This window comes from Gekko japonicus, unplaced genomic scaffold (genome assembly GCF_001447785.1).
Source record: "Gekko japonicus isolate JY-2015 unplaced genomic scaffold, Gekko_japonicus_V1.1 scaffold844, whole genome shotgun sequence".
NCBI lineage: Eukaryota > Metazoa > Chordata > Lepidosauria > Squamata > Gekkonidae > Gekko > Gekko japonicus.
The window spans coordinates 744877-761206 of NW_015166448.1; the positions used below are offsets into that span (position 1 = coordinate 744877).

The 16330-nt window shown below is 43.0% G+C and overlaps 1 protein-coding gene across 1 annotated transcript; it reads left to right on the forward strand.

The window, feature by feature from the left end:
• Positions 1-506: 506 nt before the first annotated feature.
• LOC107111086 (tumor necrosis factor receptor superfamily member 19-like) lies at positions 507-16109 on the forward strand (the record flags this gene model as incomplete). The annotated part of the gene is made up of 4 exons (XM_015412004.1): positions 507-580; positions 3669-3771; positions 10917-11095; positions 16024-16109. Coding segments are annotated over exons 1-4 (442 nt in total), but the record flags the coding sequence as incomplete, so codon positions are not given.
• Between the last annotated feature and the right edge of the window lie 221 nt (positions 16110-16330).

A 16330-nucleotide genomic window follows, 5' to 3' on the forward strand; every position in this document is an offset into this window, starting at 1 on the left:
GTGGGTGAGACCTCACATGAATAAATGCTCCATGCAAAACTAGAGAGTGCTTTTTACATAATAAACTAAGTTGCAAGGTAAACTGTAACCCTGCTTCTTGATATTAGTTTTCTCTTTGGAGCGTATTATTTGCACTGAGGAGCATTCTGTCACATGAGACCTGTGGTGGTACAGGCCAATCACAAAATTACTTACTTCATGAGAAATAGGGCATATTCTCAAGGGCTTGGAGATTATGCTTCAGATGCATGATAACCCAGCCCTGTCTCTTCTGGCTTTGTATCAGTTTTACCCTATGGGAGCTTTGCAGTGATTGTCTCACTGCTATACAGGACTAATCTGGGTGAAATATAATACTGATGTGAATCAAGATATGACATTGCTAATGACTGCATCCTGATTGGTTGTGTAGCGTGATTACAATCTGCATTGCTCACTGAAGATTTAAAATTATTTTCTTTCTCCCTCTGCAGATTTAGTTCTTTGTTAAAGAAAAGCATTCAGTAATGGGCACAAGCAGTTTACAGCTGGAATATACCATATGGAAGGTGCTGATACTTCTAACATATTTCGTAAGTAGATGAACAACACTGTTTATTTAGTTTGTTTATAGACTGCCTTTTAGCTAAAAATGTCCCTCTGTTTACAGCTTATTCAGTAAAATAAATAAAAGCAATAAAACCACTTCAAAACATCATACAACAAAACCTTTTCTGTAATGCCAACCATCCACTCCCCTCTCTAATGCTATTTCTCATTTATCCAACTTAAAAGACCTCGATAAAAGGAATGGCTCCAGACCCATTTGGAAGGTCTTTAGTGACCAGCCACTGTCACCTCCTGAAGAAAGGAATTCTGCAGCCCAGGGGGTTGCATTTCTGCTTGCCAAACTGCCACTGAGACTGGCTCCTGGAGAAAATCACCCAGGTCAGTCTTGGGTCGGTTGATATGGATGGAGGCAATCCTTCAGATACTCTGTGCCTAAAACATTTAGAGCTGTGAAGGTCAGTATCTTATCTTGAGTCCCAAAACAAGTTGGAAACTGGTATAACACTGGCTGAGTATGATTGCCCCTGTAAGTCTCTGTAAGGACAACAGCCATTTTAGGCCAGACAGAATCTCCCAAACTGTCCTCAAGGTCAGTCTCATGATCACATTACAATAATCAGTTGAATGTTACTAGGGCTAGCCCAATCTCATCAAATCTTAGAAGCTAAGTAGGGTTGGCCCTGGTTAGTATTTGGATGGGAGACCACCAAAGAGTATCAGGGTCTCTACACAGAGGCAGGCAATGGCAAACCATCTCTGAAAGTCTTTCTCCTTGAAAATCATAAGGGGTCACCATAAGTTGGCTGCGACTTGATGGCAAATAAAAGACATATGTGACAGTGGTTAGGTCTGCTTTCTCCAGGAGAAGTCACAACAGGTGTGACAGTGGTTAGGTCTGCTTTCTCCAGAAGTCACAACAGATGAGTTACATCTGATACTTGATTATCTAAAGCCAGTGTTGAGCCTTGAAGTATCTCCTAGCTATGCAACCAGCCTTTCATGAGGAATGTAATCCCATTCAATATTGGGAGAACCCCTATTCCAGAACACAGTTCTCACCTGCATTACTTCCATCTTGTCTGGACTAAGCTTCAATTTGTTAATTTTATCAAGTCCTTTATTTTTTCCAGACATCAGTTTAACATTTCCACAGCCTCCCTGGAAATTGATTGAAAGACACTGATGACACTGTCCTAATCTGCAAATGATCTCCCAGCTCAATCCAAGCAGTGTCCCAGAGGTCAATGACAAAAGTCTATCAGGAAAGAATGAGGCCATCATAATGCTGAGTCTCCCAGACCCAGTCTAGCCAGGCGAACCAGAAGGACACCATGGTGGATTGTATGAACAGCCCCTGAGAGGTCCAGGATGATCAACAAGGATGCACTGGCCCTGACTGTCAACTGGCATAGATAATCTGACAAGACAACCAAGTTCTAATCTGCAAATGATCTCCCAGCTCAATCCAAGCAGTGCCCCAAAGGTCAATGACAAAGGTCTGTCAGGAAAGAATGAGACCATCATAATGCTGAGTCTCCTAGACCCAGTCTAGCCAGGCAAACCAGAAGGACACCATGGTGGATTGTATGAACAGCCCCTGAGAGGTCCAGGATGATCAACAAGGATGCACTGTCCCTGACTGTCAACTGGCATAGATAATCTGACAAAACAACCAAGGCAGTGTCTGTACCATTAATGGGTCTGGATCCAGATTGAAAAGACACTTCTGGTGATGTCAGGGAGTGTGGCATATGCAAATAAGTTATGCTAATGAGCTCCTACACCTCTTTTTCTACAAAATGACCCCTGGGTTGAGGTAATGGAAAGTATCCATAGGAAGTCATGAGCTTATGATGTAGTATGTTACACAAGCGCAGCCTCTTGAAGTCTGGAATAACTAACAGTGGCCCCTGCCACACGGCAGGGAAAAGACGGGGCGAAGCGCGGCTTTTAAAAGCCGCGGCAAAAAAGAAACGCCCCGGCGGGATCCCACGGAGGATGCGACGGCGGCAAGACGCCGAAGGTAGGTGGTTCATCTTTGATACGCTTCATCGGAGGAAGGCGGGAGCGCGACGCCAGCCAGATGTTGGCGTGGGATCGCGCCCGTTTGATGCACTTCCAATCTGGCCCACTCCCAGCCCTAACTGCACCGTATGAACGGGGCCAGTGTCATCCTAAATAGAGTTACACCCTTCTGAGCTCACTAACTTTAATTGACTTAGAAGGGTGTAAACTCTGCTTAGGATGGCACTGTAAATTAACTAACTTTAAGTAACTTGAAGGCATTGGTCTTGGAATGAGTTTACTGTGAGATATATGTTTTTGAGCCCCTCTGCTAGAGTGGAAGTACCCCTTGCCTAAATTTTCAACTGTAGTTCTTATTCCTTAATAAATCTGTGGCAGTTGTAGAATAACTGGCTAGGGCTTGTTAAATACTATTATTATAAAATGTAGACTGTCAGAAAGATGTTGTGAATTAACTCCAAGCAACTTCATTTTCTCCTATGACCAGGAAATATAGGTTCATATTTTGATATATAAATATGGTGTTTGGCTCAAGATTGGTTCAAAATTGAAGACCCACAAACCACTAGCTACCTCTCATTGACAGAACTCTGGCCTGGAGTCATATGAAACTTACTTAGCCATCTTTTTTTGTTTGAAAAATCTTGGAAGTCAGGTGTTCTTAAACTCCTGTGGCATTAGTGGGACTTAAACACACAATTAAGAATCATCTCATTAATTTAAGTGGGAGTTAATGTGCCTGAGATTCTTTGAATTGTGAATATCATATGCAATTCAGAATACATACTTGGAAGTATGCTTTATTGAAATTAGTAGGGTTTTATGGCCAAGTAAATATGTTTAACATCAGGCTCTAAATCATATTCTGTGATGTCTCAAAGGCATATTACCTGTGTGACCTTTCTTCTAAATACATTTAAAATATCTGAAATAAAAGAAAGATATGTCTACTTAAACTAAGTGTTCTGAAGTCAACATCCATCCAAGCTCAGATGATAAATCCATTTTTTAAAAAAATATTGGAGGTTTCAAATGAAACAAGTTAACTGAAGCGTAAGTTTAATTACATTTATGTTTTATTTTTAGTCACATACAATAATTTGTGAGACGGGAGATTGTAGAGAGCAAGAGTTCAGAGATCATGATGGAAACTGTGTGCTGTGCAAACAGTGTGGACCTGGAATGGAACTGTCAAAGGCATGTATATGACTATTCTGTAAAATATTATCTTGATTTTATCATATTTTTGCAACAATTGTAAATAACTCAAAATGCTTCTCAATATATATGTTATTGAGCTGCTTTATGTAGTGCAAAAGAACTTACAAATGTTCATCAGATTTTTAATTTTATTCACCGAGTGAAGTCATTTTATACAATTATTAAGGTTAAGAGAGAAGTCTGTTGTAGATTTCCTGTTTAGAAGTAACATCTAAGGCTGTTCCTTTCATTTTTCAGAAAAGTTATAATGTGTGGGTTTTATATTCTTTGCTATATTTAGCTCTGGGGGGAAAATAGCAAAACTGAAGCTCTGTGGTTTCTGAGTGGTTTGAAAAGATTTGCTCAAAAATCCGTAAGCTTAAAAGTTTCTGGAAGGATTTGTGTCTTAAACAACAATACAGCCTTTCATCACCATACCACCACTTTTGTTTAAGATACACAGTTTTTCAGAGGATTTAGGAGCAGACAGTTACAACTGCTTTTAATAAATCTTCTGTATGGTTTCTGACACATGAAAGAATGATAGGCATTTTTATATTCCAATAATGCTATCGTTTTCATGTATTTTATATTATTTGATAATTGTATGAATATATAGGTGTGGAGGTATAATAAAAGTATAAATTTCTGTTACAGTTAATCATATTTAAATAGTGTGTGCTAACTCAGGCTGTGATCCAAAGCTGCTTTAGGCATGCCCAGTAGGATTTTTTATTTTGAGTCACCTCAGTTTAAAAAGCAATTTGCTAAAAGCAATGGGATTACTGTTTAATAAGTACAAGAATAGTCTCATGGATCTGTAGTTCTGTGGATCCCAGGCTTACTTTTAAAGTTCAGCAGATGGACATATGCAGTTAGTTACTGTCTGCCTATAAATAAACACAACTCTTTATCCCAAGAAACTAAAACAAAACAACAAAACTTGTTTAAAAGATGGGGTTGCAGACTTGAAATTATAGCCACTTCTATGTTATACTGTTAACTTTGGTATACACGGTATTTCTCTGTTGCTCCCTGTTTCTTTGTTGTTCTGAGAAAGTAGGAAATATAAAAAGAGAGAACCCTCAAGGACTTGTGGGAGGCATCTCATTTCCCCCTCCCCCACTATTTCCTCTTTCTTCCTGAAAGCCCCCATAGCCTCTCCCGTTTTCCTGCTTCCTTCTCTCCTTCTAGAGTTGGCAACCTCCAGATGGGGCCTAGAGATCTCCTGGAATCACAACAGGTCTCCCAACTACAGAGAGTAGTTCCCCCCCTTAGGGTTGCCAGCTCCACACTGAGAAATTCCTGAAGATTTGTGGGCTGAGCCTTGATAGGGCAAGGTTTGGGGAGAGAAGTGACCTCAGCAGGATATAATGCCACAAAGTCCACCCTCTAAAGCAGCTATTTTCTCCAGGGGAACCAATCTCTGTCTCATCTGGAGAACAGCTGTGATTCTGGGTGATCTCCAGGCCCCACCTAGAGGTTGGTGACCCTAATTGCCCTGGAAGAAACAGCTGCTTTGGAGGGTGGATTCTATGGCATTATACCCTTCTGAGGTCTCTCCCCTCCTCAAACCCCATCCTCCCCAGGTTCCAGCCCCCAAATCTTTAGGAATTTCTCAATGTCGAGTTGGCAACCCTATCTCCTCCCCACTCCACCCTTTATTTGCCCCTCTGTCTTAAACTTTTCCTTCCCCACAGCAGCCTATGCCTAGGAAAACTGGTTGTTGTGTGGCCACTGGGCAGGCTCACTTGCATCGCAGGGAACCTTCAAGGACTTTTGCTGTGGCACCTCACTTTCCCATGTATCCTCCTTCCCATATTATTTCCTCTTTCTCTCCCCCCAGCAATCACCATACCCTCTCCCCTTTCTCTGCCTCATTCTCTCCTTCTCAGTCATTCATCAACCTACCTTTTATTTGCCTCCCATCTTCAGTCATATTATTTATTTCATTTATACCCCCCCTTTATACACCATTTATACCCCAGAACCAAGTATGGAACTGGCCCCAAAATCACCCAGTGAGCTTCTACAGAAAGATGGGGAGGATTTGAATCTGTGTCTCCCAGACTGTACTTTGAAGCTCCAGCCCCTATACTACACTGGCTTTCATACAATGGCTGCTGTTGAACAGCAGCAGATAGCCAGGCCTAGTTGAGTCATGCCAAGTCGGGAGGTATCAAATCACCCAGAGGTTGTTGTCACGCCTAGGGCTTCCAACCTCCAAGTGGGACCTGGAGATCTCACAGAATTACAACTCAACTCCAGATGACAGAGATCTGTCTCACAGGAAAAAATGGCTGCCTTGGAGGATGGACTCTATGGCATTATATCTAGCTGAGGCCTCTCCCCTTCCCAAACCCTACCGTCCTCAGACTCCACCACAAAATCTCCAGGAATTTCCCAGCCTGGAGCTTGCTACTGTAGCCAGGCCTGGCCCCAATGAGTTTTCCCTCAAAGGCCAAAGCAGTCCTGAAAAGGGCCCTGCTCCCTCTCCCTGCCTTTTACTTGATAGAACCAAGTCTTGGAATGCTGTTGTTGCCTAGCAACAGCCACTGAGGAATTTGTTTTTTACAGCTACAGCTGCTCCTTATTATTTGGGTGTTTTTTTAAACCCCACAATGTATTTTTTTCTAGATTTCAAATTTTTCAGATTTTTCTACAACCTGGGGCATTGTTCAGAGTGAATCCTGCAACCACAACTCCTGACTGCTCCAATCCTGTGACTCTTGGACCAGTTTGACTCTACTTTTGGACTCTCTCGGACTGTAACAACCAACCTTGAACTGTTTGGACTATGCTGTGAACATTCCTTTGACCTGCTCCTGCCTGCGTGACCTGGACTTGGACTTGGAGCCTGTGAGACCAGCTGGGCTACGACAGGGAGAGGGCCACAACATGGCCACTTATCCAGCATGCTTTCAACTAAATAGGGCTGCCAAGTCCCCCCGGGGGGCAGGGAAACCCCCGCCCCAGAGGCCCGTTCCCCGACGCCGGCGGAACAGGTCCCGGGGGAACTCCGCCCAGACGTGCGCGTCACCCGGAAGTGACGTTAGGACGCCGAGCACGTTGGGGGCGGGGCCACGACCATCGGAGGGAAAACTTATATCTAGCTGAGGCCTCTCCCCTTCCCAAACCCTACCGTCCTCAGACTCCACCACAAAATCTCCAGGAATTTCCCAGCCTGGAGCTTGCTACTGTAGCCAGGCCTGGCCCCAATGAGTTTTCCCTCAAAGGCCAAAGCAGTCCTGAAAAGGGCCCTGCTCCCTCTCCCTGCCTTTTACTTGGTAGAACCAAGTATTGGAATGCTGTTGTTGCCTAGCAACAGCCACTGAGGAATTTGTTTTTTACAGCTACAGCTGCTCCTTATTATTTGGGTGTTTTTTAAAACCCCACAATGTATTTTTTTTCTAGATTTCAAATTTTGCAGATTTTTCTACAACCTGGGGCATTGTTCAGGTTTGTAGAAAGATCTGTCTTGCCCATTCACAGCTCCAGTCTCTGGATTTAAGTATCCAGAGATTTGGCCAACTTTGCTATTAGGATATAGATGATTATTAGGTCTTTTATAGATGTGAGAATTTGCAGGCTTTTAAATGAACTCTTTAATGAGTTATCAGAATTTTTGCATACTTTCCCATGTGAATGGCAGGGGGTCACAAATTTTGGCTTCCCTAAGTAGCCTTCAACATTTGTGGTTGCCAGCAGCTGCCCACACTCAAAGGGGGAAAGGCATGGTCTTGTATGTGACATCACACTGAATTTAGAAGGCAGTCAGACTAGCTCTGAAATGCTGCATAAGAACTGGGACAATACTCTGCTGTACTTATCAGCTCCATGTGTAGTACGCTATAAAAAAGCTTCAGCCCTCCTCCTAAGCTTTGACCTGGGAAGAGGTGTGAGAGATTGTCTCCACAGTCATTCTGCATCTCTGGGACTCTTCGAGCGCTTCCAGTACAACATGGATGAGCCCAATGGAACAGTATAAATAGCCTTCCCAATGGGCATGTTTCTCCTTAGGGGGCATGGTGAGAAATTGGGAGTGCCCCAGACCCCTGCAGGGAAAAGCGGCCCCAATTTGATAAGGGAGCAAGGGCCCATTCGGTGACTTCAGCACCAACACCCTTGGCATTGGAGGCACAAGCCCAACCCGCTGCTGTCAAATTGGCTTTGGAACCGCCTCTGAAGAAAGCTAAGAAAAAGGTGAAATGCTCCCACTGCAGTCCGGCTCAGTTGTTGTCACATTGATGTCACTTCTCCTATGAAGCTTGTTTTATCAAAAATTAATGTATAAACCATAAAAACCTATGGCCAGTTCTGATTTGTCCTTTATTTAATGCAAGATGACCTTCTTAGTGGCAGTCACATCTAGGGATATGCAAAACAAATCATTCCCCCCCCCCAATTTGGGTCTATTGTACTCGAAAAAATATTGTGACAGTAGCACAACTCAGTGAGTGAACTCAGCAAGCTTAAATGCTTGCTGTTTACTCACCAAGTTGCACCAAAAGGCATTTAAAGATCACTATTGACTGAATAAATACCTGAAAAATACCAATAAGGTATTTTTCGGGCATTTATTCAGCTCGGTATATACAGAGCACACACCCCTAGACATGTCTGCTAGAAGAGTGGGAGAACTACGGGCTCTTCACTATGATCATTCCTTTATCAAATTCCACCCAGAGAAAGTAGTCCTCAGACCCAGTATAGCGTTTCTCCCCAAGGTGGTGTCACAGTTTCACCTTGACCAAGACTTTAACCTTCCAGTGTTCTTCCATCCACAATATGGAACAAACATTACACACTTTAGATGTGAGGAGGGCACTCCTTTTTTGTTTAAAAGGGACACAGGAATTCAGGAAAGGCAGAAACTCATTTATATGTTTCAGGGGGTCAAATAAAGGGAGAGCCACATCAGCACAGTCTCTCTCTAGATGGGTGGTTTCGGCAATTAGAGCAGTTTATGCTGAAGCTAAGGTGTCTTGGCCCATTCCTCTGAAAGCTCACTCCACAAGGGCACAGGCTTCTTCAGCAGCGTTCCGAGCCAGACTTGCTGTGGAGGACATTTGCAAAGGACCAACATGGTCCATTGCTTTGAATTTTGTCACGCACTATTTGCTGGATGTGGACTCCAGAAACGAAGCTGCAGTGGGAAAGGCAATGTTACAGGTGACGTTTCACTGACCAGCCTACATCCCCTCTGGTAAGTGAGCTTGCTATTCTCCCATGTAGGACTGCACAGAAGCCACAACAATGAAAATGGGGTTGTAACCATTGTGGACTTCTGTGCAGGCACACATCTCTCCTTCTCCACTGTGGGCTACCAAATGAGCAAAAGCTCCTCATGGCAGTGAAGGGAACTGAGGAAGGAGTGCTTGCCCCGCCTCTGTCACATGACCCTTTGGGCAGGAAAGGGATCTCTGCAGACAGAGGGAAGGGGGAGCACTATTAGAGCCTGGAAACTTCTTTAAAGGCTTGGAAACTCTTATCCGCGGCAGACCTGCCACCTTGCAGTCCCATTTGTGCCTCCACAGAAGGCCACTTGATGTGATGAACAACAGTTACAGGTAAGTGCAACCCCATTTTACTATGAAATGAAACAAATATTCAGAGATCATTCTTCTTTGGTTACATAAAACAACTAGCATTGTGAGGGAAAAACAAACATAAATGTTTCAGCTCTTAAGCCCACTGAATTTTTTCAAGGAACAGACTCTGCTTGAGGTCTGTAGTGTATTTAAGTAGAGATGAATGTAATTATGAGTTGATTTTTACTCAGAGTGGTTGTTGTCCAATGCAGAACAGAAATTAGAACTTCTTTACGCCAATATTATGAAGAAATCTGAATGAGAATTTAAATGAAACAGTCATGTGGGGTTTTTTTTACTAACATAGCTTATTTATTTATTTTTCCAATTTATACCCCGCCCGCGCCCTCCCCGCTAAGGCAGGCTCTGACTGGCTCCACGATCAACAGCATACTTATAATATTCTGCCAATACCCTCCAAAAGGCATTGAAAGCCAAATGAGGGTGTCTTCAGCTGCTGCCTAAAGGAAAAGCAGAGGGTTGACTGATGGCTATAGCTGTTGTAAGAAAGGCTGGAGTGATCTCTTTTGGCAGTAGAACTGTATAAAAAGTTCATTTGGATTGAAGGATGCCCACAGAAGAACTTGCGGTCTTTAATCTTGAAAAAGTGATGGCTGGATGTACTTATCATAAAATGAGATCCCTTGCGTTAATGACATCAGCTCCTCAAAATCATGAACTGCTATGGAACATAAGAGATGAAAACATAATACAGTTGCTTAGTATTTATATAAGACACCTTATTGCTCTGGATTTAGAATATGTTTTTGAGAAAAGGCATTATTTGAAGCCATGCACCCTTATTCAGTTTAATACAGAAATATTTTATGGTTATTACAAAAACCATGTTCACTCTTATTTTATATAAACTAGGCCTTGCAACGTAGACATCCACAGATAGGGCAGCCCAGCCCACTTTAACAACAATATGCAGCATTCATATTCATTAGTCAACTGAACTTCATATCCATTAGTTAACTGAACAGATGTCCATGAAAGCTCAGTGATTAGTATCAGGGCAGGTTGCAGGGAAAAAGTTAACAGAAGCCATTAATGTCGGAATTATTCATACATTTAAGGAAATTAAGTGCATGAACACTGAGTAGAATAAGGAACATTTCTGAACAGTTGCTATTATTTACTTTTCCATTTTAAGTATAAACCTTTATATCAGTCTTTTACTTTTCTTCTTTTGGTATGACTTTCTGAAAGCTTTTTTCATCCCAGCTACCTGACTTAATTAAAAATTGGATAGCTCGTTTCTACCATAAACTCGTAATAATGTAGCTGTGGGAGTCTTGAGAATCCTTTATCATTCAAATGCTCAGTGAGTTCTCAAATAAAATGGATGACTAAGCATTGCTTATAGAAGTAAGGGAGCTTATTAGCAGCAGAAGACACATTTGAACCTGCAGAAAGGATTGCTTTTGTCACTAGAAAGACTTATTCTCAGAAATAATTACTCTGGGTCTTCATTTGATCCCTGCAGTCTCCCCTTACTCACAGTTCCAAGTTTCTGAATAGCTTGTTCTTGCTTGCTAATCCTTACAGGAATGTGGTTTCGGATATGGGGAGGATGCACAATGCATGACATGCAGGCCGAACAGATTCAAGGAGGACTGGGGCTATCAGAAATGCAAAACATGTTTGGACTGTGCTCTAGTAAATCGATTTCAGAAAGCTAATTGTTCTGCTACCAGCAACGCTGTTTGTGGAGATTGCTTACCAGGGTGAGTTTTGAAAAGAATTGCAAATAATTTGTCTGCTGTATTAGTATAACAGTCTTTGGATTTAGATTCCCAAATACCTTGGTTTAAGCTATCACTATTTACAAATCACTTTATCTTTCTGTTTTGTTTGTTGATAAAATTTTGTTTGTTGATAAAATTGAGCACTAAATCTTAAGCACTGATTTCATGTTAATGTCAAATAATCAGCAGTGTGATTAAATACTAGAAATTTTTATTTGCCCTGACCTGGATAGCCCAGGCTAGCACAATCCTATCAGACTGCAGAATCTAAAGTTCAGCCCTGATTAGTACTTGGGTAGGAGACCACCATGAAAGTACAAGGTTACTATGCAGAAGCAGACACGGGTAAACCACCTCTGTTCATCTATTTTCTTGAAAACCCTACAGGGTCATAATAAGTCAACAGCAACTTGACAGCAGTTCCCACTACAAATTATTATTTACAGTGGAATTATTTCAAAGCTATTTGAATGGGTATTTCAAAACAATGAGATCTACATACTGCAAGTCAGGGGTCATTTCATAGAAAAAGAGGTGCAGGAGCTCATTAGCATATGCCACACCCCCTGACATCACCAGAAGGGTGTCAGAAGGCAACACCCACCGCTCAGGCTCCATTGGACTGTTTTGGCTTGCTAGCTATTGGGGGGGGGGCCGTGCAGATCTGTCCTCGCAGAGGAGGGAGAGCTTGTACCTGAATAAAATTTGGTCTTAAAGGTGCCACTGGACTGTTTTGGGCCGAGGGAGGGAGGCTCTGCAGCTGACCTGGCTGCTTCTTTCTCTGATTGAGGGCTGCTGGGAGCAGAGGGTGGGGCTTGTTGCATGTGCCCGCCCCCTGGGCTCTTTACTGCCGGAGCTCCTGTGTGCTCCGGCAGGAAATGACCCCTGCTGCAAGTAATTAACAAGTCTACATTCCTCTTGCCTCCCAGTCACAAATAGTTGCAAGCCTAGTATCACTCAGTTGGCTCACAACAACGGGGTTTGGTGTGGCTCAGGGGAGAGCATTTACTTTGCATGCAGGCCCAGATCCAGTCTCTGGCATCTCCAGCTAAAAGGATCAGGTAAAAAATGATGTGAAAAACCCTGGAGAGTTTCTGCCAGTTAGAGCAGACCGTGCTGATTTTGGTAGACTTATAATCTGATCCAATGAAAAGCAGTTACATGTGTTCATGTGCTATAGGCAGGATAGGGAGCAATGAGTTGTTGGAGGTGTTGCGTTGTACGTCAAATAGTGCATAAAATCCAGTAAGTTAGAAAACATCAGGGGAATTAACTCCCCAACAGAAGCAATATGGGTGGAAATACTGGGCCCTGAGGGTTACTTTACAGTGGGGGTGTACTATTGCCCTCCTGATCAAACTTTTAAGACTGATCTTGAGATGGAGAAGGAAATAAGGGTGGTGCCTAAAGCAGATAATGTTATACTGAGAGACTTCAACTACCGTCATATTGACTGGGTAAACCATGTGCTTGAGTCCTGCTGTAGAAATGAGATTCCTAGACATAAATGACTGTGTACTGGAACAGTTGGTCACAGAGCCAACCAGAGGGGCAGTGATCTTGGACTTGGTTCTGAGCAGGTCTCAGGACCTGGTAAGAGATGTAGAGGTTGTTGCATCAGTTGGGAGCAGTGACCCCAATGCTATCAAGTTCAGCATTCATGTCAATGGAAAGTTACCCCTAAAGTCCAAAACTATAACATTTGTTTTCAAAAGAGGGAACTTTACAAAAATTAGAATAGTTAAAAGGAAGCTGAAAGGGAAACACAAGACAGTCAGATCCCAAGAGGATGCTTGGAAGCTATTTAAAACCACACCAATTGAAGCCCAGATAGAATGCATTCCACAGTTTAGGAAGGGCACTGCCAAGTCTAAAAGAAGGCCTGCATGGTTAACAACACAAGTCAAGGAAGCTATAAAAAGTAAAGAGACTTCTGTCCCAGTGAATTGAACAGGAGGTACCACAGGCTCTGACAAAGAAATGTAAGTCAATAATTAGGCATGCTAAAAAAGGTTTTGAGGAGTGGGTTGCTAAAATCATCAAGACAGACAATAAACATTTAAAACAATATATCCTCAGCAAGAAACTAGCCAGAGAAGTAGTTGGACCTTGGGAGGACGAAGGAATCAAGGGATTGCTAAAGGAAGATGGGACGATGGAAGAGAAACTCAGTGAATATTTTGCTTCTAGGTTTCTTCTTAGTGCTATGGCTATACGTTCTGATGAGTAACCACTAGGTTTTCCTGTTTTTATGCTTTTTCCTGCACCGTAGCTCCGATTTTACCATATATTGATTTTTATTTTCCGATCTATATTTAACCTGATCGCCTATTGTATGCATATTTGTTGTTGTTGTTCAGTCGCACAGCCGAGTCCGACAGAAAGGGAGAGAGAAACAGAAAGAGAGAGAGGGACAGAGAATGCAGCTACACACACACACACACTGGAGAAAGCTAGGGCATCGATAAAGAGAACCAAACCAGATCAATATAAATAAGAAAGTGAGCCCAGGATTTTCTGCAGAGGCCATTTCGGGGGGGGGGGATCGCGGGGGATCGCAGTTCCCCCAGTGAGGTACGGGGGGCGGGGCATATGACGAAGCCCCGCCCCCTGCTTCCGACCCTCATTCAGCCAGGAGGAGGCAGGAGAAGAGGGAGGGTAAGTTGCTTCCTCCCTGCCTCTCCCCATCCCTGCCTGCCTGGGGCCAGGGAGGGCCTTCACGGGGCTTCCTTGCACACCCGCCGGCCTTGCAGGTCCACCGCCGGGCCCCTCATGGGGCTCAGCAGTGGAGCTGCAAGGCCAGCGGCGGCTGGGACCATTGGGGGCGGGGTGTGTGGCCTTATGACACACATCCAGTGATGTCAGGGGGTGTGGCCTTATGACACACTTCCGGTTATGTCAGGGGGTGTGGCATATGCTAATGAGTTATGCTAATGAGTCCCCCTAGCTCTTTTTCTACGAAACGACCCCTGGACAACAGTGACCTAGCAGACATATACTTGGACTTTCAAAAGGCTTTTGACAAGGTACCTTCCCAAAGACTCCTGAGTAAACTTAACAGTCTTGGGATAATAGGAAGCAAAGAGTAGGAATCAGTGGACAATTCTCACAATGGAGGAAAGTAAGCAGTGGGGTCCCACAAGGATTGATATCGGGGCTGATACTATTTAATTTATTTCTAAGTGATCTGGAACTAGGGGTGACTAGTGTAGTAGTCAAGTTTGCAGAAGAGACAAACTTATTCAGGATGGTGAAAACCAAGGCTGACTGTGAAGAGCTTCAAGAGGATCTCCACAAATCAGGTGAGTGGGTGACAATGTTCACTGTTGATAAGTGTAAGGTGATGCAGATTAGGACAAAAAAATGCCAACTTCACGTATAGGCTGTTAGAGTTTGAACTTGGTGAGAGGGAAAAAGATCTTGGGGTAGTAGTGGATAGCTCAATGAAAGTGTCAACCCAGTGTGCTGCAGCAGTGTAAAAGGCAAACTCTATGTTAGGTATTATTAGGAAAGGCACTGAAAAGGAAATGGCTGATACTATAATACCCCTGTTGTGAGGCCTCATTTGGAATACTGAGCACAGTTCTGTTCACTGTATCTCAAAAAATACATCACAGAGCTGGAAAAAGTACAGAGGAGGGTTACCAAGATGATTAGGGTGTTGGAGCACCTTCCCTATGAGGAGAGGCTGAAGAGTCTGGGACTTTGCTGTTTAGAAAAGAGATGACTAAGGGTGGGGACATGATAGAGGTTTATAAAATTATGCATGGGGTAGAGAGAGTTGACAAAGAGAAATTTGTCTCCCTCTCCCAAAATACTAGAACTCAATGGCATCCAGCGAACCTGATGTGCAGAAAGTTCAGGGTGGACAAAAGGAAATACTACTTTCCACGGAGAGTGATTAAAATGTGGAATTTGCTGACAGAGGATGTAGTGATGGCAACAGGAATAAACAGCTTTTAAAAAGGTTTAGATAGATTTATGGAGGATACGTCTATCAGTAACTACTAGGCATGGTGACTGAGGGGAACGTTCACATTCAGAAGCACTACTTCTCTGAATCCCAGAGCTAGGAGACAACATCAGGGGAAGGCCTCTGTGCCCTGTGGTTGACCCTCCAGAGGAACTGATTGGCCACTGTGTGAGGCAGGATGCTGGACCATTGGTCTGATCCAGCAGGGCTGTTCTTATGTTCTTATACTAATTTTGTCCCCACACCACTATTCTGCTCATCTCTGCCCTTCATTTGGAATATTTAGAGCTACTGAGTCTGTCTCTTTCACATCTACACACATAGGGTTACATTAGATAGATTTCCACTGTTTAGTAGGGTTATAAACACATGGCAGATTTTGAAATATTCCCGTAAGCACCTGTCTGTTAGACTCAATGGGTGAAAATTTAACAGAATTCTAGATATATAATGCTTGAGAAGTTGCGTAGGATTACATTTAAATACTCATTATACGTATTGTTTAAATATGATTGAAAGGTACATGGTGTAGCAGCCTTGAAAAAGGTGAACAGTTTTAGGTCTGATCACTGCCTGGAATAGGAGACCTCCTTGTATAAGTGTGCCACATCATGTTTCAGGAAGGAAGGAAGGACGGACAGACGGACCTGGAAAGTCATTAGAACCATTCATAGGTCTACATTTTACTTCCCAGCTCAGCCACTGATGTTCCATGATCTCACTTATTTTAAGAACTATTATATTTTATTATGGCTGCAGTTTTAAGAACATTTTCCTGGGAGTATGTCCCATTGAATAAAATGGGACTCATTTCTAAGTAGGTCTGTTTACAGCTGCTCCCAAAATCTACGAAATTATGGCCATGTGTGGACTGTGTTAGGAATGTGTGGATTGATTAACCAATGAATAAGCAGTCTGTTCCTTTGTCTTCCAGATTCTACAGAAAGACAAAGCTTGGAGGCTTTCAAGATATGGAATGTGTTCCTTGTGGAGACCCACCTCCTCCTTATGAACCTCACTGTAAGTGCTCGTATTGAAATAGTATGACACCAATTTGAGGCATTTATGTTTAGACTTACGAGGCAAAAAAACAACAAAAAAAATGCCATCTCACTGAAACAAAACTGGCTTATATTTATCTATCATTTTTATCCCACTTTACTCCAAGAAGCTCAGGATGACATACAAAATTGTGCCCTCCTTCTCCACAGTAATTCTGTCTGGCTAAGAGAAATTACTAA